The sequence below is a fragment of the Kogia breviceps genome, chromosome 17 (assembly GCF_026419965.1).
Source record: "Kogia breviceps isolate mKogBre1 chromosome 17, mKogBre1 haplotype 1, whole genome shotgun sequence".
In the NCBI taxonomy this organism is placed as follows: domain Eukaryota; kingdom Metazoa; phylum Chordata; class Mammalia; order Artiodactyla; family Physeteridae; genus Kogia; species Kogia breviceps.
In genome coordinates, this window is record NC_081326.1 from 13,107,075 (window position 1) to 13,129,674 (window position 22,600).

At 39.1% G+C, this 22,600-nt stretch overlaps 1 protein-coding gene across 1 annotated transcript in view; it reads left to right on the forward strand.

The window, feature by feature from the left end:
* C17H8orf34 (chromosome 17 C8orf34 homolog) overlaps positions 1-15,816 on the forward strand; it is a 294,894-nt gene extending 279,078 nt beyond the window's left edge. Inside the window, 2 exon segments of the mRNA XM_059042628.2 lie at positions 7,168-7,262; positions 14,832-15,816. Coding sequence (XP_058898611.2) covers positions 7,168-7,250 — 83 coding nt within the window. The 3' untranslated portion in view covers positions 7,251-7,262; positions 14,832-15,816.
* Positions 15,817-22,600: the final 6,784 nt, after the last annotated feature.

A 22,600-nucleotide genomic window follows, 5' to 3' on the forward strand; every position in this document is an offset into this window, starting at 1 on the left:
CTTCATAATAGGTTATAAAATTGGACAATATCTGCTTCTTAAAGTCCTGTCTCATGAGAAGCTGTTAAAAGCAAATTTGTGGGGGCTTCCCTGGTGTCGCAGTGGTTGAGAGTCCGCCTGCCGATGCAGGGGATACGGGTTCGTGCCCCGGTCCGGGAAGATCCCACATGCCACAGAGCGGATAGGCCCGTGAGCCATGGCCGCTGAGCCTGTGCGTCCGGAGCCTGTGCTCTGCAACGGGAGAGGCCACAACAGTGAGAGGCCCACATAACGCAAAAAAAAAAAAAAAAAATTGTGGTAAAATAAGTTTTGAGAAATTCTACATATCATTGTATTTGAGAGGCTCTCAGTTGTAAGACATACCATTGACATCCCTTTTCAAGAGGAGCAAGGCAGCTCTATAATTTTAAGGGTACAGATCAAGTGTAATCAATATCCTGGCTTCAAATGGGGGAAAATATTGTTCACTGTTGACTTGAAAAAAAAACACTATAGAGTCTCTTCTAAAATATTTACATAGTAAAGTCACTGGGTAGCCTGACAGCAACAAGATCTGCTTGATTGTGTTTATCCCAGGGTTTTTTTTCATACTTACTTAAGTCCTTTTTGCAGAATGCCTATTAATGCCTATTTTCTAGAATGCCTATAACTGGCAGAATGCCTATTAACTGCTGGAAGAACAAGTATTCTGAGATTGTAGGAAGTGCTAAACTAATCTAATCCTCTCAACCTCAACTCTTTCAATTTAGTGAAGAAGAAATTGACGCTCCAAGAGACTGTGGGCTGGCCATGTCACCCAGTTAGTAGCAGAGGCAGGAGTAGAGCCAAGAGCTCTTCTTTGGATCCAGCGATGTTTACCTCCATTGCCTCATCTTTCACTAATACCTCCCTTCCTTCCCCTTTCCGGCGGGTGACACAGTTTATGCTGTGACTCTTGAGAACCGAAGTGCTTAGAGCAGTAAGTGGGGCTGTGGGATTCTGCTGTCCACCTAGGATTTGGCCAGGCTTTTCACCGTGAAGAAAAACCTTTGTTCTCCTTGACCAAACATTAGGTCATTTCTTTCCAGGCAGTCTCCCAAGATTCGTATGTGCACCGTGCTTGAGGCAGTGGTGTGAGGGTACCACAGCTGATTGTTTACCAGTCCCAAGATAAGGACTAACACCCTGTCACACCTATAACACCCTATGAGTTAATAGACCATTATGTTAAAGTGTCAGGCTACATGAGACTTGGAATTCCCAATATTTTAATGGTATTAGGTTGTGGCATCAGAAATACAGACTAGAATGAAACATTTTTAGATTATTGCGTTTTGTTTTCATAGAGTGAGAAAATATTAATATTATATTAATACTTATATTAATATAAACATAGTGCCAGATACATAGTATATGCTTGGTAAATATTAGTTAATTCTAAGTTTTTACTTTTAGGCTAAGCATATATCATATGAAATGGTTGCTATCTATTTTTAAAAATTAATGACAATATTAATGTATCTTCTGTCCCACAATGACTTTTGTCTCTCACTTATTGTTAGGTTTCTATTTACCATTACTGATGTTATTATTAATGAGGTTGTTCTTACTCCTGCATGGAATTTCTTCCTAGCACTTGCTAGGTTCTCACTTCAATTTACGAATGGACTCATTTTTTTATTGTGAACACACACTTCATATTCACTTAATATTCTCAGTGGGAGTCTAATTTTCTCTTTTTAGATGCTATGATGGAGTGGGAAAAAAACTAGGAGTCAGGAGATGCATTTAAGGTCCTGTTTCTTCCCTGTGGTCCCCAGGCTAGTAAATTGCAGAGAAAGGGCTGACGCTCAGGTGCATCTATAATTGTTCAATTCTCAGATTTTAACTCTCGGAGATACATTAACTACATGGGAATAAAGGAGAATGCTCTCCTCCAAGGTTCTCTGCCAATACTTTTTGCCTTTTACTTCCTAACCAGGAATGATTTATCTTTTCACTTGTGAAGCTACAGCTTGTTTTTCTGTTTTTCTTAATTAGTCTATGTCTTTTACATTCAACTTGTTGCCTTTAATATGCCTTGACATTGCAGAAGAGAGAAGGATTTTATAACCCTAATTTGGGGCAAAAAGAGTGACCACTCCCTTGGGTGGGCTCATGGGTGGTATGACTGTCTTCTGCACTGCTCTTACATATTATCCCAGGCTGTAAGAGGTCATCTCATATCTACTAATCGGGATACCTGCAGCCATATGATCTTTGATCTCAACCTCCCTTATTATTTCATTCTCCTTTTTCTTGCTACTTCAGACTTGTGCTTACTTTTCTCAAACTAAATTTTAAAAAACCAATGAATGAGCTGTTCCTTCCAGAAGATGCTATATTTTCATTGTCTCTGTTAGGCTAAAAGTTTACTGGCATAATTTCTTAGGAGGTAGTGGAATATTTGTTATTAGGATCTGGCAAGAAATCCTAGCCTGAAAATAGACACTGTAGCTTAAGAAACTATTTGTGTAGGCATAATAAAGAGGGTATATGAAGACAGACTAGGAGTTCTAAGCACAGAATTTCAAAAATGTGGCATAATAAATCTTTTTCACTGAGAGAATTAGCATATATTCTAGTATATATATAATTTAATAATAAATTGGGAAAACTGACACATAGCCTAACATAAATAAAACTACAAAGTCTATTTGGGGGATATATTTAGAAGTATAGCATTCAGTTTCTCCTTAAAGCCTACTATGAGTAATTGACATTTTAAGCTTATATAGAAACATATGTATCTCTAAAATTGGAGAGAATGGAAGAGGACTGACATTTATTACATTTTTGTTGTTATGTGCTATGTAGTATCTCCTTTAATTCTTGTGACAACTTGATGTGTAGGTGGTATTACTGATTTTACAAACTCAGATTTGTTAAAAACCTCTTCCCAAGGATATACAATTAGTAAGTGCAATTTAATTCTAGCTTAATCCAAAGCCATATGTTCTACCCTGAAATGTCATTGCATTTCTAAAAGCTTAAAAAAGGAGGGAGGGGGAGGGAATGTGTGTATATATAGTATCAAGAAAGGAATTATTTCACTGAGCACTGAAAGAATTTGTATCCTAAAGAAAACACTATAAAACAGGAAAATAAGGAAAAGTGACATATAAAGAAACAAGCAATAATACATTTGGGTAGGAAATCTGCTTTTAATATAAACTTCAATTTGATTTACTTATCTTTACACTGTGCTCCAAATTATTATCTATAGGCAAAGTCATCCAGAAAATTAAAGGTGGCATGTATGATAAACATAAAAATTAAAATTTTGACAGAATAAAATAAATAACATTTAGTAATTACATTAAGCATGTTTTCAATCCCATAGTATGCTATTAAAAATAGAACAACTGTTCAAAGCATGCTGCCAGATTTCTTCAAAATGACTTGTTTTGAAATGTTGACTAAATATCCCGAAACTGTATATCAACTTTAGTATAATTAAACCTTCTTCAGCCCGAAAGCATAGCTTTTTCTATATTCATAAGCATAAATTATACATGACTCCCCTTCATATTAGTACATAAAGGTTTATCCGTTTGTTAACATTTAAAATGATGTTCTGAAAGTTGCTGCTGTTTACATAAGGCTTTTATAATTTGTAAATTGCTTCCACATATTTAATTCCAAAAATTAAGCTGTTAGGGAAAATTTAGTCTTACTCTTCTTATTGTACACTGTAAGTGTTCAACACATATTTATTTAATAAATATTTATACATTCAGTATTTACTTAATGAATATTTACCAAATGAATTGAATTAATTAATGAATTTAGTTCCAACTGGTTAAGTGACTCGAAGATCACTCGAGCAGCGGCCAAGCCTCAGTCTCCTCTTCTGATGAGTGAGAGCCCGTAATGTCTCTCAAACATAGACAGATGTGTATAGTAAATGATTTATTGGTGTATACAGCAAAACACGACACATTCGACGACGTTGAACATGTTCAGTGTGTAATTCCTCTGGAGTAACGGTTCCATCAGAGTGACAGTGAACATGGCGCCTTCACACAGGATTACATCAGTCCCTACACATGCACGAGCCAGGCACGGCCTCAGCAGCTTTGTGTTGCTGTTTTTCACTGAATAAACCACTCAAGGAGAAAGAAGAGGGTTCTAATCTGTAAACAAAAGCGGTATCTTTATTAAGATCTTATTTATCTAGACTTGATGGCTACTCTCTCGTTGCTTGTTCTTTCCCCCACCAAAGCTGCTTCATTTCTTACATTCCCACAATTATGGGGAATAGTGGGGTACCCCCCCCCCCCGTACGGGCAGTCCTGCTCCACGAAGGCTGGACACCTACGTCAGTTGCCATACAAGAATGCTATGCCAAAGTTCAGTTCAGAAACTTGAGATCGGTTACTTCTGTCTCTTATTCCTGTTGTCCTTGGCTACTCTGTCTTGCCCCACTGCCCCTATCAAAATAAAATCTTCTCATGTATTTGTATTCTTAACCACTGTTGACATAGTTCCCAGATCTTTCCACTGTGGCCTATGGAACAGGAATTTGATTTGCAAACTGATCATTCTTCAGTGCTCTTCAAAGAACACTCTCCGTGCCTTTTTTGCCTTATTTGAAATGGTTCCTAGAAGACATCGCTTCCCTTTTAGCCTTCACCAGGGAAAGCTGCTCTTTTCAGTTGCCACGTGTCAAGCACCATGAGATAACATTAATATTCTACCTGAAAGTCTCCTTCTTTTTAGGCTTATGCCATCTGTCCTGTTGTCCTGTGTCTTTCCTTGTCACTATAATCTCATCAGTCACTGCTGTTTTTTCATGTGGGGTGCTGACATTTCGTTCACTGGTGTCCTTTCTACCACACTCTTATCATTAGGAAATTTTAACTTTCATTTGGGTTATTTATCCAATGTCCTACCATTAAAATTCTTTGGCCCTCTCAAGTCTAGTACTCTTCTAAGGAAGTGTAATTTTTTTTCTTATCAAATGTGAAATAGCATCCTACTCTAAGATCTTAGATTACCATAATCTACAATCTACCCAAACCTTCTACCTTTCAGATTCTCTATTTTCCCACTAACCCCACACTTCAGCCTTCCTTTGGTACCCAGACACTTCACTACTCCTTTTTCTTCAAGTATGCCAGACCACAGCTGGCTTCATCCTTCAACCTCAAGTCCGTGCTACATAGAACAGTGGTGTTCATCTCTTGGAAACTTGTAAGAAATGCAGTTTCCTTGGCCCCATCCGACATCTACTCAGTCAGAAACTCTAGTAGTGGACTCCAGCAATCTGTGCTTTTTCTTTTTGTTTTTCATAAATTTATTTCTTTTTTGATGTGTCGGTTCTTCCTTGCTGCACACGGGCTTTCTCTAGTTATGGCGAGCAGGCGCTACTCTTTGTTGCAATGCACGAGCTTCTCATTGCGGTGGCTTCTCTTGTTGCGGAGCACGGGCTCTAGGCGCGTGGGCTTCAGTAGTTGTGGCTCATGGGCTCAGTAGTTGCGGCTTGCCGGCTCTAGAGCGCAGGCTCAGTAGTTGTGGCGCACGGGCTTAGTTGCTCCGTGGCATGTGGGATCTTCCCGGACCAGGGATCGAACCCGTGTCCCCTGCACTGGCAGGTGGATTCTTAACCACTGTGCCACCAAGGAAGTAACAATCTGTTTTAAAAGCCCTCCACGTGATTCTGATACACTTAAAATTTAAGGGAACCACTAATATAGAGCATTAATTCAACTGCTCTCTTGCCAGAACCTCTAATATCTTTGGGTGGTAAAGGACATTCAAATGTGAATACATCATTATTTTATTCAAAGCCCCTCTATGTGTAAGATTTCTAAAATTTTACCAAGTTCTCCAACTTTATTCAGCATCTACTTTACATATGAAATCACCACCTTGAATCCAAATGTTTTTGTAGTTCTTATTCATCTAAATTTGAATTTTCTAAAACTGTCAAATACCAAATGCTTAATGATACTTCCAAAGGTGTTTCCCTTTATAACTCTCCTCTGTGGAGGGTGCTGAGTGATGCTAACTTTCTCAAGGTCATGTGTATGAGAAGGGGTTGAGGCAGAATGTGAACTCAGGTCAATCTGAGTACAAAACCCATGCTTTTACATCTTGCTTCTAAGTTTTGTGAAACAGCCATTGCATTGCCATGCCTCTTTACTCTAGCTGAAGCAGTATTTACCACTGTAGAATTTTTTAAAGTGAGTTATATAAAACTCTATTATCAAATAACTTTGATAAATATCAGGTAAAATAGTTATCTTTATTGTAAGACTTCTAAGAGCCTTTAATATGTTGGTGTGTATTTTGATCCTCCAAAAGGCCGGTGGTATATTGCTGTTGAAAAGTCTTTGATCAAGGAACCATTTGTCTCTGGATTATCTATATTAACAGCTTGCAGGACTAGTGTTCCAAGATCTGCTTTGGAAAACTTGGGCCTAATCTATTTCCTTTCTCTTCAAGAAATGTGAAGGGCATCTCCCTCGATGCCCTTATTTCACTTTCTTTGATCTTCTGTTTTATTTCCCCGCGGCTCTTTTTAACTAGAATACTCATGTCCCCTTGTCCTGCTAGGCACCGCTCTTCTGCCTCAGGGATGCATTCGGAGGAATTACATTTAGTGTTTAATATTACGCGCCAAGCATTAAAAATATAGGGTATACATGTAAATATGCACTACCTCATGCAAATCTCATAGTAATTTTGTGACAGTTACGTTAAATTACAGATGTTATAGCGTCACAATATGTGGCATGTATATATCCAATCCTGAATATTCTGTGTTATGGTAGCAGTCCGTGGAGCATGACTTTCCTGCCAAACCCATGCTGGACGTAAAAATTATGACTGTGATTTAGACGGGATCTTCCTGCAATCCACGTATATATTCATAACACTATCTGGAGGGGCATTTCGCCCTAGTTTTTATTTAAGATCAGAAGAAGTTTAAATTGAAAATGACTGAATTATGAAATGAGACCACACACGCTATTAAACAGCTAACTGGTGTGTCGTTAGCGGTCACTATCTACTCTGAATGTAGTTTCGATATTAATTTCAGTTCATCCTCATTAGAAGTTGGTCAGACTGCAAGGGAATTGTGATTAATGGACTCTTCTCTTTCTGGCCCAGCACGTGACCTCTTTTTCTTTCATTGTGCAGGTTCTGCTGATTTTCTTCTTTGTGTTCCGTGCTCTTCTTGTCCTTCACTGGTCTACTCTGGTCTGTTTGCTCAGGGCACGTAATGTCAATGTCAGGTAATGATGGGTACCACTTGCGACTACCTGAAGTTCAGATTTTTAAAAAATACATAGTCCTCGTGACCTATAATGAGAAACAGATTTTCCTCCAGCTGCTCTGCATGATGTTTTCTCTTTGTTTTGGGGGACGTTCATGGATCTCATGTTCCTCATCGAGTCTGTAGTCTCTTGTGCTGAGGAAGTGGGAGGAGGATTTCAAACCCCTTCTTCCTAGCAGGAAAATTACTTTTAGATATATGTGAGATGAGAACATATACCCCCCCCCCTTTGTGCAGACCATGGACTCTACGACACCATTAAATATATCTTAGAGATATAACATCTCAAAACAATTTCACATCCGTGGACAAGAGGTTACTCTATGGGCTGGATATATAAAGATGAACAATTCTCAGTCTCTTCTCTCAAGCATGTTACAGAGGGAAGTAAAGGGTCGAGTGTGCCCTTAGCACTCATAGAATCATAAAGCATCAAAATAAGCAAGAATTTGAGCGCTATCTACTTCTCTTCCCATCTCACGCTCGTCTCTTCTCTGCAATATCCCCACCGAACAGTTCACCAGCTTCTGTATGGGCACCTTGACTAACGCGAGTGCACCACCTCCTGTGCTCTGCTCTAGTTGCTCAGTGACCCAATCATTTTGTATTAAGAAATCACCGAAAGAAATAATTTCCTCAAAACTGTGTAGTTATCAGAATATTAGTATGCTCATTGCACGTGTTTTATAATAAAACTTGGAAAATGGAAACCACCTAGTGGCCAACAGAAGAGGACTGATTTTTAAAAATTACAGCAATCTATATAATGGAATAATGGGCATCTGTTATAAAGAATGAGATATATATTAACGCGATATATACATAGATTTGTACTGATATTAACTGAATCCATCTATCTATCTATATCGATATATACTTTGATGTGGAAAGAGTTTTTACAATATTGTTACATAAAAAAGTGAGTCACAAGACAGTATACTAGATACAGTTCTTTTTTGTTATATATAATGCATAGACACATACACAATCATGTACAGATGATTCTTGAACAATGTGGGAGTTCGGGCAGCGATTCGCTACATAGTTGAAAATGTGCATATAACTTCACAGTCAACCCTCCGTATCTGGGGTTTCACATCTGTGGAGTCAATCAACTGTGGATCGTGTAACACCGTAGTGGGTATTTATGGGTAAAAATCTACATGTAAGTGGACCTGCACAGTTCAAACCCATCTTGTTCAAGGGTCAACTGTATTTACATCTGCAGAATACTGTCTGGATGGTTAAAAAAAATGTCTTGAAAAGTTATCTGCACTCCCATGTTCATTGCAGCATTATTTACAATAGCCAAGATACAGAAAAACCTAAGTGTCCATCAGTGAATGAATAAATAAATAAAATGTGGTACACACACACACACACACACACACACACACACACACACAATGGAATATTATTTAACCATTAAAAAAATGAAATCTTGCCATTTGCAACAATATGGACAGAACTTGAGGCCCTTATACTAAGTTAAATTACTCAGACAGAGAAAAACAAATACCTTATGATCTCATTTATACATGGAATCTAAACAAAAAACCGAGCTCATAGATACAGAGAAATGATTGGTGGTTTCCAGAGGCAGGAGGTGGGCAAAATGGATGAAGGTGGTCAAAAGGCACAAACTTCCAGTTGTAAAATAAATAAGTCCTGGGGATGTAATGTACAGCATGGTGACCAAAACCAAACGAACAAAAAACACATGAATTTCTTACGTTGTACACAATGTTTAAAAGCTACTTTAAAAGCAGTTACGCTCCTATGTTGCTCCAAAATCTGAATCCTCATAGCTTCCTTCTTTCTAGTTCTGTTTTTTTTTTCGTATCACAAGCAAAAATTGTATCCCTCTTCTACGTAATAACTGTACCATTGCAGGAGCTCAAAGATCATGTGGTTCTCTTTCTTAGTCCTTCACATATTCTTTGCATGACATACAGGCATATTGCCCTTCAGACTAAGAGATCCAAATGAGTAAATCATTCATGTGGTTTATATTAAATAAAGGCCTCCAGTGAATCAGGAACTATGCCAGAGAAGGACACATCACAGTCACAGGTGACAGAAGCTTACTAGATGATGAAGTCACACATTAAATATACTTACATGCAATAATGATGATTATCATTATATAAGCGTTAGCTTATATCATTATATAAGCATGCAGCAGGGGGATCCTAGCTTGACTACTGGTCAAAGGACCCTGAGAAAGTGATGTTTAAGACCTAAAGGAGTAAGTGAGAGAGAGGAGTTGGCAGGGTTGGTTGGGATAAGTAGAGCTTTCCAGATAAGGGGAAAATATGTGCACACATAACCCAACTCCCTTCCTCCCTTCCTCCTTTCGCTCTCTTCCATCAAACATCTACTTACTGAGCAAAGACCATGCACAAAGGATTCTTTCAGGTCCTGGGAGTCATTCGGAGATTGATATTCTTCTTTCAGTGTGTTTATGGTCTACTGGGTGAATAAGAAATATTAAATATAATTCAGGTACAAAGCAGAAAAAAAACACATAACGTATTCTTTTTTTTAAACATCTTTATTGGAGTATAATTGCTTTACAATGGTGTGTTAGTTTCTGCTTTATAACAAAGTGAATCAGTCATACATACACATATGTCCCCATATCTCTTCCCTCTTGCATCTCCCTCCCTTCCACCCTCCCTATCCTACCCCTCTAGGTGGTCACAAACCACCAAGCTGATCTCCCTGTGCTATGCAGCTGTTTCCCACTAGCTATCCACCCTACGTTTGGTAGTGTATATATGTCCATGCCACTGTCTCACTTTGTCCCAGCTTACCCTTCCCCCTCCCCGTATCCTCAAGTCCATTCTCTAGTAGGTCTGCATCTTTATTCCTGTCTTGCCCCTACATTCTTCTGAACATTTTTTTCTTTTTATAGATTCCATATATATGTATTAGCATACGGTATTTGTTTTTCTCTTTCTTACTTACTTCACTCTGTATGACAGTCTCTAGGTCCATCCACCTCACTACAAATAATTCAGTTTCGTTCCTTTTTATGGCTGAGTAATATTCCATAGTATATATGCGCCACATCTTCTTTATCCATTCATCTGTTGATGGACACTTAGGTTGCTTCCATGTCCTGGCTATTGTAAATAGAGCTGCAATGAACATTGTGATACATGACTCTTTTTGAATTATGGTTTTCTCAGGGTATAAGTCCAGTAGTGGGCTAGTAGTGGTAGTTCTATTTTTAGTTTTTTAAGGAACCTCCATACTGTTCTCCATAGTGGCTGTATGAATTTACATTGCCACCAACAGTGCAAGAGGGTTCCCTTTTCTCCACACCCTCTCCAGCATTTATTGTTTGTAGAATTTTTGATGATGGCCATTCTGACCAGTGTGCAAATCTCATTGTAGTTTCTTGATTTGCATTTCTCTAATGATTAATGATGTTGAGCATTCTTTCATGTTTTTGTTGGCAATCTGTATATCTTATTTGGAGAAATGTCTATTTCGGTCTTCTGCCCATTTTTGGATTGGGTTGTTTGTTTTTTTGGTATTGAGCTGCATGCATTGCTTTTATGTTTTGGAAATTAATCCTTTGTCAGTTGCTTCATTTGAAAATATTTTCTCCCATTCGGAGGGTTGTCTTTTGGTCTTGTTTATGGTTTCCTTTGCTGTGCAAAAGCTTTTAACTTTCATTCGGTCCCATTTGTTTATTTTTGTTTTTATTTCCACTTCTCTAGGAGGTGGGTCAAAGAGGATCTTGCTGTGATTTATGTCATAGAGTGTTCTGCCTATGTTTTCCTCTAGGAGTTTGATGGTGTCTGGCCTTACATTTAGGTCTTTAATCCATTTTGAGTTTATTTTTGTGTATGGTGTTAGGAAGTGTTCTAATTTCATTCTTTTACTTGTAGCTGTCCAGTTTTCCCAGCACCACTTCTTGAAGAGGCTGTCTTTTCTCCATTGTATATTCTTGCCTCCTTTATCAAAGATAAGGTGACCATATGTGTGTGGGTTTATCTCTGGGCTTTCTATCTTGTTCCATTGATCTATATTTCTCTTTTTGTGCCAGTACCATACTGTCTTGATAACTGTAGCTTTGTAGTATAGTGGGAAGTCAGGGAGCCTGATTCTTCCAGCTCCATTTTTCTTTCTCAAGATTGCTTTGGCTATTTGGGGTCTTTTGTGTTTCCATACAAATTGTGAAATTTTTTGTTCTAGTTCTGTGAAAACTGCCAGTGGTAGTTTGATAGGGATTGCATTGAATCTGTAGATTGCTTTGGGTAGTAGAGTCATTTTCACAATGTTGATTCTTCCAGTCCAAGAACATGGTATATCTCTCCATCTATTTGTATCATCTTTAACTTATTTCATCAGTGTCTTATAATTTTCTGCATACAGGTCTTTTGTCTCCTTAGGTAGGTTTATTCCTAGATATTTTATTCTTTTTGTTGCAATGGTAAATGGGAGTGTTTTCTTAATTTCACTTTCAGATTTTTCATCATTAGTGTATAGGAATGCAACAATTTCTGTGCATTAACTTTGTATCCTTCTACTTTACCAAATTCATTGATTAGCTCTAGTAGTTTTCTGGTAGCATCTTTGGGATTCTCTATGTATAGTATCATGTCATCTGCAAACAGTGACAGCTTTACTTCTTCTTTTCCAATTTGGATTCCTTTTATTTCTTTCTGTTCTCTGATTGCTGTGGCTAAAACTTCCAAAACTATGTTGAATAAGAGTGGTGAGAGTGGGCAACCTTGTCTTGTTCCTGATCTTAGTGGAAATGGTTTCAGTTTTTCACCATTGAGGACAATGTTGGCTGTTGGTTTGTCATATATGGCCTTTATTATGTTGAGGAAAGTTCCCTCTATGCCTACTTTCTGGAGGGTTTTTATCATAAATGTGTGTTGAATTTTGTTGAAAGCTTTCTCTGCATCTATTGAGATGATCATATGGTTTTTCTCCTTCAATTTGTTAATATGGTGTATCATGTTGATTGATTTGCATATATTGATGAATCCTTGCATTCCTGGGATAAACCCCACTTTATCATGGTGTATGATCCTTATAATGTGCTGTTGGATTCTGTTTGCTAGTATTTTGTTGAGGAGTTTTGCATCTATGTTCACCAGTGATATTGGCCTGTAGTTTTCTTTCTTTGTGACATCTTCCTCTGGTTTGGGTATCAGAGTGATGGTGGCCTCGTAGAACGAGTTTGGGAGTGTTCCTCCCTCTGCTATCTTTTGGAAGAGTTTGAGAACGATAGGTGTTAGCTCTTCTCTAAATGTTTGACAGAATTCCCCTCTGAAGCCATCTGGTCCTAGGCTTCTGTTTGTCAGAAGATTTTTAATCACAGTTTCAATTTCAGTGCTTGTGATTGGTCTGTTCGTATTTTCTGTTTCTTCCTGGCTCAGTCTCAGCAGGTTGTACATTTCTAAGAAATTGTCCATTTCTTCCAGGGTGTCCATTTTATTGGCATAGAGTTGCTTGTAGTAATCGCTCATGATCCTTTGTATTTCTGCAGTGTCAGTTGTTACTTCTTTTTCATTTCTAATTCTATTGATTTGAGTCCTCTCCCTTTTTTCTCAATAAGTCTGGCTAATGGTTTATCAATTTTGTTTATCTTCTCAAAGAACCAGCTTTTAGTTTTATTGATCTTTGCTATCATTTCCTTCATTTCTTTTTCATTTATTTCTGATCTGATCTTTATGATTTTTTCCCTTATGCTAAGTTTGGGGATGTTTTGTTCTTCTTTCTCTAATTGCTTTAGGTGAAAGGTTAGGTTGTTTATTTGAGATGTTTCTTGTTTACTAAGGTAGGATTGTATTGCTATAAACTTCCCTCTTAGAACTGCTTTTGCTGCATTCCATAGGTTTTGGGTCATTGTGTTTTCATTCTCATTTGTTTCTAAGTATTTTTTGATTTCCTCTTTGATTTCTTCAGTGATCTCTTGGTTATTAAGTAGTGTGTTGTAGCCTCCATGTGTTTGTATTTCTTACAGATTTTTTCCTGTAATTGATATCTAGTCTTATAGCATTGTGGTCGGAAAAGATACTTGATAGTATTTCAATTTTCTTAAATTTACCATGGCTTGATTTGTGACCCAAGATATGATCTATCCTGGAGAATGTCCCATGAGCACTTGAGAGGAAAGTGTATTCTGTTGTTTTTGGATGGAATGTCCTATAAATATCAATTAAGTCCATCTTGTTTAATGTATCATTTAAAGCTTGTGTTTCCTTACTTATTTTCATTTTGGATGATCTGTCCATTGGTGAAAGCGGGGTGTTAAAGTCCCCTACCATGATTGTGTTACTGTCTATTTCCCCTTTTATGGCTGTTAGTATTTACCTTATGTATTGAGGTGCCCCTATGTTGGGTGAATAAATATCTACAATTGTTATATCTTCTTCTTGGATTGATCCCTTGATCATTATGTAGTGTCCTTCTTTGTCTCTTGTAATAGTCTTTATTTTAAAGTCTATTTTGTCTGATATGAGAATTGCTACTCCAGCTTTCTTTTGATTTCCATTTGCATGGAATATCCTTTTCCATCCCCTCACTTTCAGTCTGTATGTGTCCCTAGGTCTGAAGTGGGTCTCTTATAGACAGCATATGTACGGGTCTTGTTTTTGTATCCATTCAGCCAGTCTGTGTCTTTTGGTGGGAACATGTATTCCATTTACATTTAAGGTAATTATTGATATGTATGTTCCTATTCCCATTTTCTTAATTGTTTTGGGTTTGTTATACAACAAACCCCCTCTGCCTGCAAAGGGGCTTCCCAGTGTGTGGAAACCTTTCCTCCTTCACAGCTCCCTCCCACTGGTGCAAGTCCCGTCCCTATTCTTTTGTCTCTGTTTTTTCTTTTTCCTTTTGTCCTACCCAGGTATGTGGGGAGTTTCTTGTCTTTTGGCAGGTCTGAGGTCTTCTGCCAGCGTTCATAGGTGTTCTGTAGGAGTTGTTCCGCACGGAGATTTCTGATATATTTGTGGGGAGGAAGGTCATCTCCGCGTCTTACTCTTCTGCCATTTTGAAGCTCCCCATAACTTATTCTTGAAGTGTGGACATATCCCTTTGCCATCCTAGTCATATTTTTCTAGGAAAAAATAAATTCTTTCCAATCAAGCTGTATGGACAAGTAGTTCCAGTGCCGAAGCAGGACACATACAGCCTGACCCACCTTATGCTGCTCTAGTTTTCTAAATTCAGTTTCATAATTCCTTCCAGGAGAGTAATTGTGTACATACTTTGCAGGTATTTCTCATTGGCCATATTTGGAGACAAGCCAATCTATTTTAACAGTCCAAGATATTTTTGTGCATTATATATGCAAAAAATCTTTTATCCAGATACCAGAAATTGATATAATGGCAGTAAAATATGGTAAATAGAGGTAGTACTCTAAAGTCAGTGTCACTGTAAAAGTTCAGGTGGAGTATAGGAAAGCACTAAAATCCCAGTCTTTCTTTTTAATATGCTGTGCTATAGATCTATCATTAAGCACATCTTCGTTTGTTTTCTTTCTGCCTTACAGGTCTGTGATGCAGGCAGAAGAAGTTGCAAGTGGTTCTTAAAGAAATGGCAATTATTCAAATCCTTATGTATAGTTCTAATTTTATTTACTACGTGTAATCATTTAGAGAATGGTTATTTTTATAATATCAATAATAAACAAGTACTCTTGTAACCAGGGGTGCCTAAGTGTGTAATCAGAGAACACTAACTCTGGCAAAGCATTCTGGGGAGGTCAGGCTACCTACTGCCTTTTGACATGGTTAGTGTCCTAGGCTTAGATTACTTTATACCTAGTTATTAAGATTACTATTTGATACTTTAAAAATTGCCTGATTCAAATAACTTTGCTTAAAATTTTTCTGTATTTTAACTTGTCTAGGGTTTTCTACTTCTTATATTTTTATAATATTTTCTCATTTTTTTAGATTAGTAAACATTGTACTTACCCACACGTGCCAAGACAAACCATTTAGGTCTCTCCAGGAGTTAGCTATTGGTGTCGTCACCTGCCATATGTGTTTTTGTGCAGCAGCAAGAGGCGTGTTCTCCACCACTTCTCCTTCCTCTGATTATCTTCACTGTTCTTATCAAAAAAAAATAATTGATATGTTAATTCAGTAAAGCAGATGCTTAAGGAATGAAATGCATGGCCCAAAGCATACGCAATGAAAATTGTTTGACCATTTATCCGAGTATTGAACCCAATTAAGGTTATCCATTTAAAATTTGATATATGCTCGCTTTTGGAATGTGTTATGCATTGATGCTAAATGAATGGAACTAAGTAAATTTATTGAGTATCTTACTGTCTGTTTTATCTTATTTGTCTTAATCTAAGTTTACTTTCTGGACCTTTAAGGCATATGGTTAAATTATAAAACTGCGTGTATAACTGTCAAAGAAACAAACATTAAAGGCCAGAACATGGCTAAAGAATAAACAAAGAAATTCTGATTGTATGGATGAAGTCACAGTCCTAAATCAAGTAATATAATAAATTTTCTTATGTTAACATTTTTGTGTGCATGAGAACTCATGAGACTAATTTTCATCAAAGTTATTGTTTTTTATGGGTAGAAACAAATTAAAGGCTTAGCAAACAGTATATTTTTAAGCAGAAAAGAGAGAAGTCATGAGAATAAGTTTGTGAGACCAGAACACGCCTGTAATTAAACATCCTTACCATGAAGAATATCTTCAAAAAAAGTTCTGAGAATCCAAAAGTTCTCCCTGTTGGGAATAGTCTTTCTTTAAAACATGTCACCCCAATGCCTTCATCTGAGCCGTACTTTCCTCCATCACATCCAACCATCACTTGGTCAGTTTTTGTCCTCCTCTTGTCCACAGACCATTTCCTGGAGACAGTCACCCTAGTAACTGCCACATCGACCTCGGGAATCAGATCCACCAGGATGTCAGAGTGTATATTGCTGAAAATGCTACCACTGGACACGAATTAAGGTGGACAGATTTTAATCAGTGATAAACTATTGCAATAGAGAGGAGAGTTCAGCATGAACTGAACTCAACTTCGATTTGTACAGAGGTGACTGGATGTTTTAAGGGGAGTGAGGGAGTAGGTATGAGGGATTGCCACTACTTGAGCCAGGTCAAGGGAATGGAAATTTGTAAAAAGCAGGAAGGGGGCTTGATCCTTGTGAAACTCCTCTGGGTTTGCTAACTGGCACTTATGGAAGTTTGACTTCTATCCTCCCTCAGAGACTGGACAACAGGGGCTCTATCTTCAAGTGTCAGCTGGAACAAACAGTAGATTCTTTGGACAGCCTTGTGCTTTCCCAGATAGGAATTTAGGAGGTCATTCTATGGATGCTGCCTTGACTTAGAAACTATGTTTGTGTTTGTTCAAGTCTTTTAATGTGGGGGTAGGATGAGGTGGATAAAATCATTTGTACTGAGAGTCTGCAGTTTTTATCGGCCAAGGTTGAGGCCTGGTCAAGAAGAGTGCTCAATTAAAAAGAACGAAATAATGCCATTTGCAGCAACATGGATGCAACTAGAGATTATCATACTAAGTGAAGTCAGAAAGAGAAAGACAAGCACCGTATGATATCACTTATATGTGGAATCTAAAATATGACATAAATGAACCTATCTATGAAACAGAAACAGAATCACTGACATGGAGAACAGACTGGTGGTTGCCAAGGGGGAGGGATTTGGGGGAGGGATGGACTGGGAGGCTGGGGTGAGCAGATGTCAGCTTTTATATATGGAATGGATAAACAACAAGCTCCTACTGTCTAGCATGGGGAACTCTATACAATATCCTATGATAAACCACCATGGGAAAGAATATAAGAAAAGAATGTATGTATATGTGTAACTGAATCATCTTGCTGTACAGCAGTAATTAACACAACATTGTAAAGCAACTATTCTTCAATTTTAAAAATTAGAAAAATAAAGAAGAGGTCTCAGGGGAGCCAGGCTATAGATATATGCTCACTTTTAGAAGGAGAGACTCTTAATCGATGTCAATCGGGCAGGTCTCTCTCTCACGCGCACACACACCACACACACACACACACACACACACACACACACACCACAATCTTTGCCCTCTCTTTTTTTTTGTTTTTCTGCCCTCTCTTCTTTGTCAACTCCAATAACCATTTTCAGAGGCCAAGGGCCAGTAAACAGCTGGAGCCCAGCACAGGAAATTTCCCCAGGTTGCTTTCCTATCTCCTCTTTCAAATGTCACACAGGAAATCTGAATCTCTTGGCACTCATCCTGGCTCCCATTACTCATTTTGTCCCTTTTGTGTTTCTTAACAAACTCCAGAGTTATTGGCAGAGGTAGGCTTGAAACCCCCCCCCACAAAAAGAGCTTCTAGAAATATGTTTAGAATGAGGGGAAAATGTTGAGTTCCGCTGGGGACATGTCGAACTCAGACTGGGGACGTAGCCAAGACTTTGAGTGTCATCAACATAAAGATTATCGAGCAGAGGTATCCGCGATCAGGGCAGCAGATGGCATCACCCGGTGAGAGTGTGTGCTGCGAGAACAGGGCCTCAGGAACATACACACCCGCACTGAAGGGACTGAAAAAGTGATTTCAAGCGTAAAGATTTTATGTACGCTGGACAGAGTGGGTGGCCCACACACTGCTTCTAGGAAGCAGAAGGTCAAAAGCAATGCACTTTAAGGCCCCCGGTTCCTGTAAGCACAGCTGGATTTCAGGGGAGAGACAAGCATGGGCTCATTTGTGGAACAACCTTTAGTGGTCTAGTTTCAGACTGTAGAAACTTCCTGTGGGTAGCTGGAATAAAAAGCAGCTGTATGGGGGGGGGGGTGTAAGAAACTAATATCCCTTATTTAGGAAGAAAAACTAAGGCATTACCAATTTGAGGTGCTTTTAGTTAGGCTGTGGAGACATCTACCTTGCAAATTCCTTCTTCTTTGGTTAACAACTAAGGTCTTTGGAAAAGACTTAAGAATGAGTCCTGCTGCAACGTTTTGATCTTCCTTTTTTTCTTCAAAGTAATTAAACGTAAGTTTTTAACTGGTTATAAGGAAAATAACCATCGCCTAAAGCTGCTGAACCCAGAGTCTTATAAGGCATTCTTTGGGGGCGGGGCGGTGGAGGAGAGCCTCCATCATTTTCCTCGGTCCTAGGGACAGAGTTGCTCCTTTGCTGTAAATCATGGTTTGCCTAGTGTATAAATATTTGTTGGTTTTTCAACTTGCTTTTGGCTCTCTTACCACTATTTTTGTCTGTTTTTAAAAAATGTCTATGATGGCTTCTTGTCTCTTTTGAGTCTTTGATGTTTATAGAACCGATCTCCACAGAGGCAGCCTAAGTGGATTTGGGTAAGGGCAGAAGCTATGATTTGACAACTCTTCTCACTATTTTCATCATTTAAAACGTGTCTGAAGATCCCCGAGCGCTCCCTGCAAAATAACAATAGTAATATGCCCCAGTATCTGAAAAATCCAGCCAATACACAGCAACTTTCTCTCCCAAACTGCCTCACCATGGCAAGGGCTGTGAATGACTTTGTAGTGTATATTGCTTCTTGGGGAAAATGGCAACACGATGGCTTAAAATGGTGGCTCCGAAAGAGCTTGCAGCTGCCCTGGTGGACCTGCAGTCTCCAGCACAGAGCATTACAGCTGTGCCTCAGGGCCCTTTACAAACCACAGGCATTTGACTGAATGACTGGCCTAAGGTTTACCACCTGGCTCCTGAGTGAAAGAGGAACTACTGTGCTGGTGGAAATTTTATTACCCTATTTTGCAAAACTTTTTAGGTAAAGAGCATGAACATGTACAGGAGAAAATCCTTGGAGCATAATCAGGGTTGTATTATCAGTGGCTTAAATGGAGCTGTGTGGTTCATTGTGGAAAACAATCACATATGTATCTGAAGTACATTATGAGCCAGGTTTTAGCATCGTCTGTATACTTACTGTTTGAACTTGCTGTGAAATACCTTTCGTTGGGTCTGTGATAGAGGTTAGTATTGCTTACGCAATCTAGCTCTCTCCTTCCTCCCTGGGCATGGGGAAGGATTTCCCAGCCCCTGCAGTTAGGCGGGATAGTGCGCCTAATTCTGACCAATGGACCAGCAGTGAAAGTGAATGCAGCGTTTCCAGCCCAAGGCATGTAGTAGAGGTGTGAGTTAGTCACACACACTCTCTCTCTTTTTCTCTGCTTCAGTGAGTCTGGATGTTATAAATGGAAACAGCAGAGACTAAAGGTGTTTGGGTTCATGACTATGTGCAAAGTTCCTGCTGACCTGTATTAACAGGTAATATGAGTGAAAAATAAATCTTTATCCAGCCAGGGAAGTAAGGGACTTATTTGTTACTGCAGCGTAGTTTGCCTTATTTTGAATAATGTTAGATCAAATTTTCTCCGTGCAGAAGCTGATGGCTTCAAAATATGATGTTCTAGGTCATACTAACTTAGGCTTTGTAGGCATTCCTGAACTTAGAGCAAGTATAACTGATTATGATCCTTTTAAAGAAACTATACCAGTTAGCTGTTCTTTGAGAAAAGTTGATTGTAACTAGATGCATTCATAATCTAGATTGAAATGTCCATCTAGAATAAGCTTACCTTGACTTATTCTAACACATTTTTTAATGATCTCAAAGAATTTAGCACTTGCACGTATCCATATTTGCAAGACAATCATGTCATTTCATTTAGGATTATATCTCATAAACCCTTCTGTGATTTTGGGTTTAAATGACTTTAGAATGTCAAGATAGGATCAAATTTCACATGGAAAATAAGGGAGTTGGCATCCCAAGGATATGAGGTTTTTCAAGTAAAGAGGATATTACATTTCCATAGGTAGATCCAAGCCATAGAACACCAAGTTTTGTGGAACTGATCTCATAATTCCATATGTATTACTGATATGTTTTTAACACCTTACGTTCTATCTTTGGTTTGTTGTATTTGAAAGACAGAACTGTTCGCTTTGAAAAATGCTTTTGATACTGACAGATATAATAGTCATCGGAAAATTAAGTTTACGTAGGGGATCTTTGCCAATGATAGCCAGATTTAAACATACCCTTCATATTATCGTAGAAGGAATATTATTATGCCAAAACAGATATCTGTTGAAGGGAAAAGGCAAGGATGGTGTATTACAGTAATAAGGTCACGTGGTTTGTTGTTCAGAAATGCACGTTTGGGGCTTCCCTAGTGGCGCAGTGGTTGAGAGTCCGCCTGCCGATGCAGGGGATGCGGGTTCGTGCCCCGGTCCAGGAGGATCCCACATGCCGCGGAGCGGCTGGGCCCGTGAGCCATGGCCGCTGAGCCTGCGCGTCCGGAGCCTGTGCTCCACAGCGGGAGAGGCCACAACAGTGAGAGGCCCGCATACTGCAAAAAAAAAAAAAAAAAAAAAGAAATGCACGTTTGAACATGTACTGCGCTCTCTGAAGCCGTGTAGATCTAGCTGATGGAACTAACCTGAGTGGCAGCACAATATCAATATTGTTTCTGCTGCTGCTGTGGCTCCGGTGCTAAGCAGGGTGCCCTGCTGCCTTGTGTGCCTCATCTCATTTAATCCTCCCCACAGTTCAGTGAGGCTTAGAGAAGTTTAAGACCACACCTCTGCTTATGGCATCAGTGTGGGACAGAGGATCAGTCCCAGTGTGTCTTATTACTCGCTAGATAATATCCTAATTTACTGAGAGGTACTGTCTTAGTCAGTTAGGGCTGCCATACAAAATACCATACACTGAGTGGCTTAAACAACGGAAATTTATCTTCTCACAGTTCTAGAGGCTGGAAATCCAAGATCAGTGTGGCAGCAGTCTGATTCTGGTGAGGGCTCTTTTCCTGGCTTGTAGATGACCACCTTTTCACTACGTCCTGTGAAAGAGAGAGAGAGTTCTTTCCTTTCTTTGTCTTCTTACAGCGACACTAAGTCCATCATGGTGACCCCACCCTCATGACTACATCAAAATCTAATAACCTGCCAAAGTCCCCACCTCCAAATACTGTCACAGTGGAAGGTAAGGCTTCGTTTGACATATGAATTTTGGGGGCACATAAAATTTCAGTCTATATTAAAGAAAGTGCTAAACAAATAGTAGCTATTACCATTTTCCATAGTAATGGTATTACTGTTATTCAGTATTATTATGTTATTTATACTGTTATTCTTAAGAAATGACCGTAGAAATGTAGTTGTCAGGTTTCTGGATCTTCGGACCTCTGAGGGTCTAACAATTGGACGTGAGCATTTTGACATATATCAGAAAATTAGAATTCAGTTTCAGTGCCACATTTTTCAAAATAACCTATTTGACTGTGAATCCCATTGTCGTACGTAGCAGCTAAACTACGGAAACAACCTGAGATTGCAGCCTGGATGTCCAGTTTAACTCAATAAGGGTCAAATTGTACTTACTCTTCTGGCCCAAGTCATTCTCAAAATTAACTGTACTAGCTAATCACTTGGAAAGATTGTTTTAAAACACTCAGGGTTGGATCCAATCCCAAAGCTATTAACCAGAATATATAGAGGTGAAGTCCAGGCGTGAGTGTTTGTGAATCTCCTTCTGATGATTCGCCCAGGCTGGAAAAGCACCACTACCAGAAGTGCCGTTAGCAGTGATGTAGCTTATTAAAGAGATTGGAAGACTCCGTTTGCTTTTCAAGCAAAAGTTGACCATACCTGTAATTTTCTTCATGAAACAGATTTGTAGTTACACATTTTCAGATGATCTCTTGTTACATTACCATTTTTGTTAGGAAGATGTGTTGAGGGCTTGTCATTCTATGCTTTATCTCGTCTAATCTTCAGAGCAGCCCTAAGCTGTTGCACTGCGATTGGCCCCACTTTATAGATAAGACAACTGAGCCATAGGGAAATGTGAGTTAACTCATCTGGCATGACGCAGGAGGTTCCAGGGCAGGTGTATGAGCCTTGAGTCTAGGCTCCACCAGGATGGGGGTGTAAGCCTTTCCAGGCTTTGTTACCACTTCATGAAGTTTAGTCCTGGAAAGATTGATGGTGGCGATTCTGAAAAATAACCTGAGAATACGCCATGCTGCCGTCATGGGGGTACATTTCCAGCACATCCCCCTCACCCTGAATCACGGACAGCCATGAGCAGACACCCTCAGCCATCTTGAAACCGAATCCTCCTCTGCCGAGTTTGTGATTAACATCTCTTTCCAAAACGTTATTCCCTTTCTTGTCCAACACCTGTGCCCTCAAGATGGAGGAGGGGCTTCCCTGGTGGCGCAATGGTTGAGAGTCCGCCTGCCGATGCGGGGGACGCGGGTTCGTGCCCCGG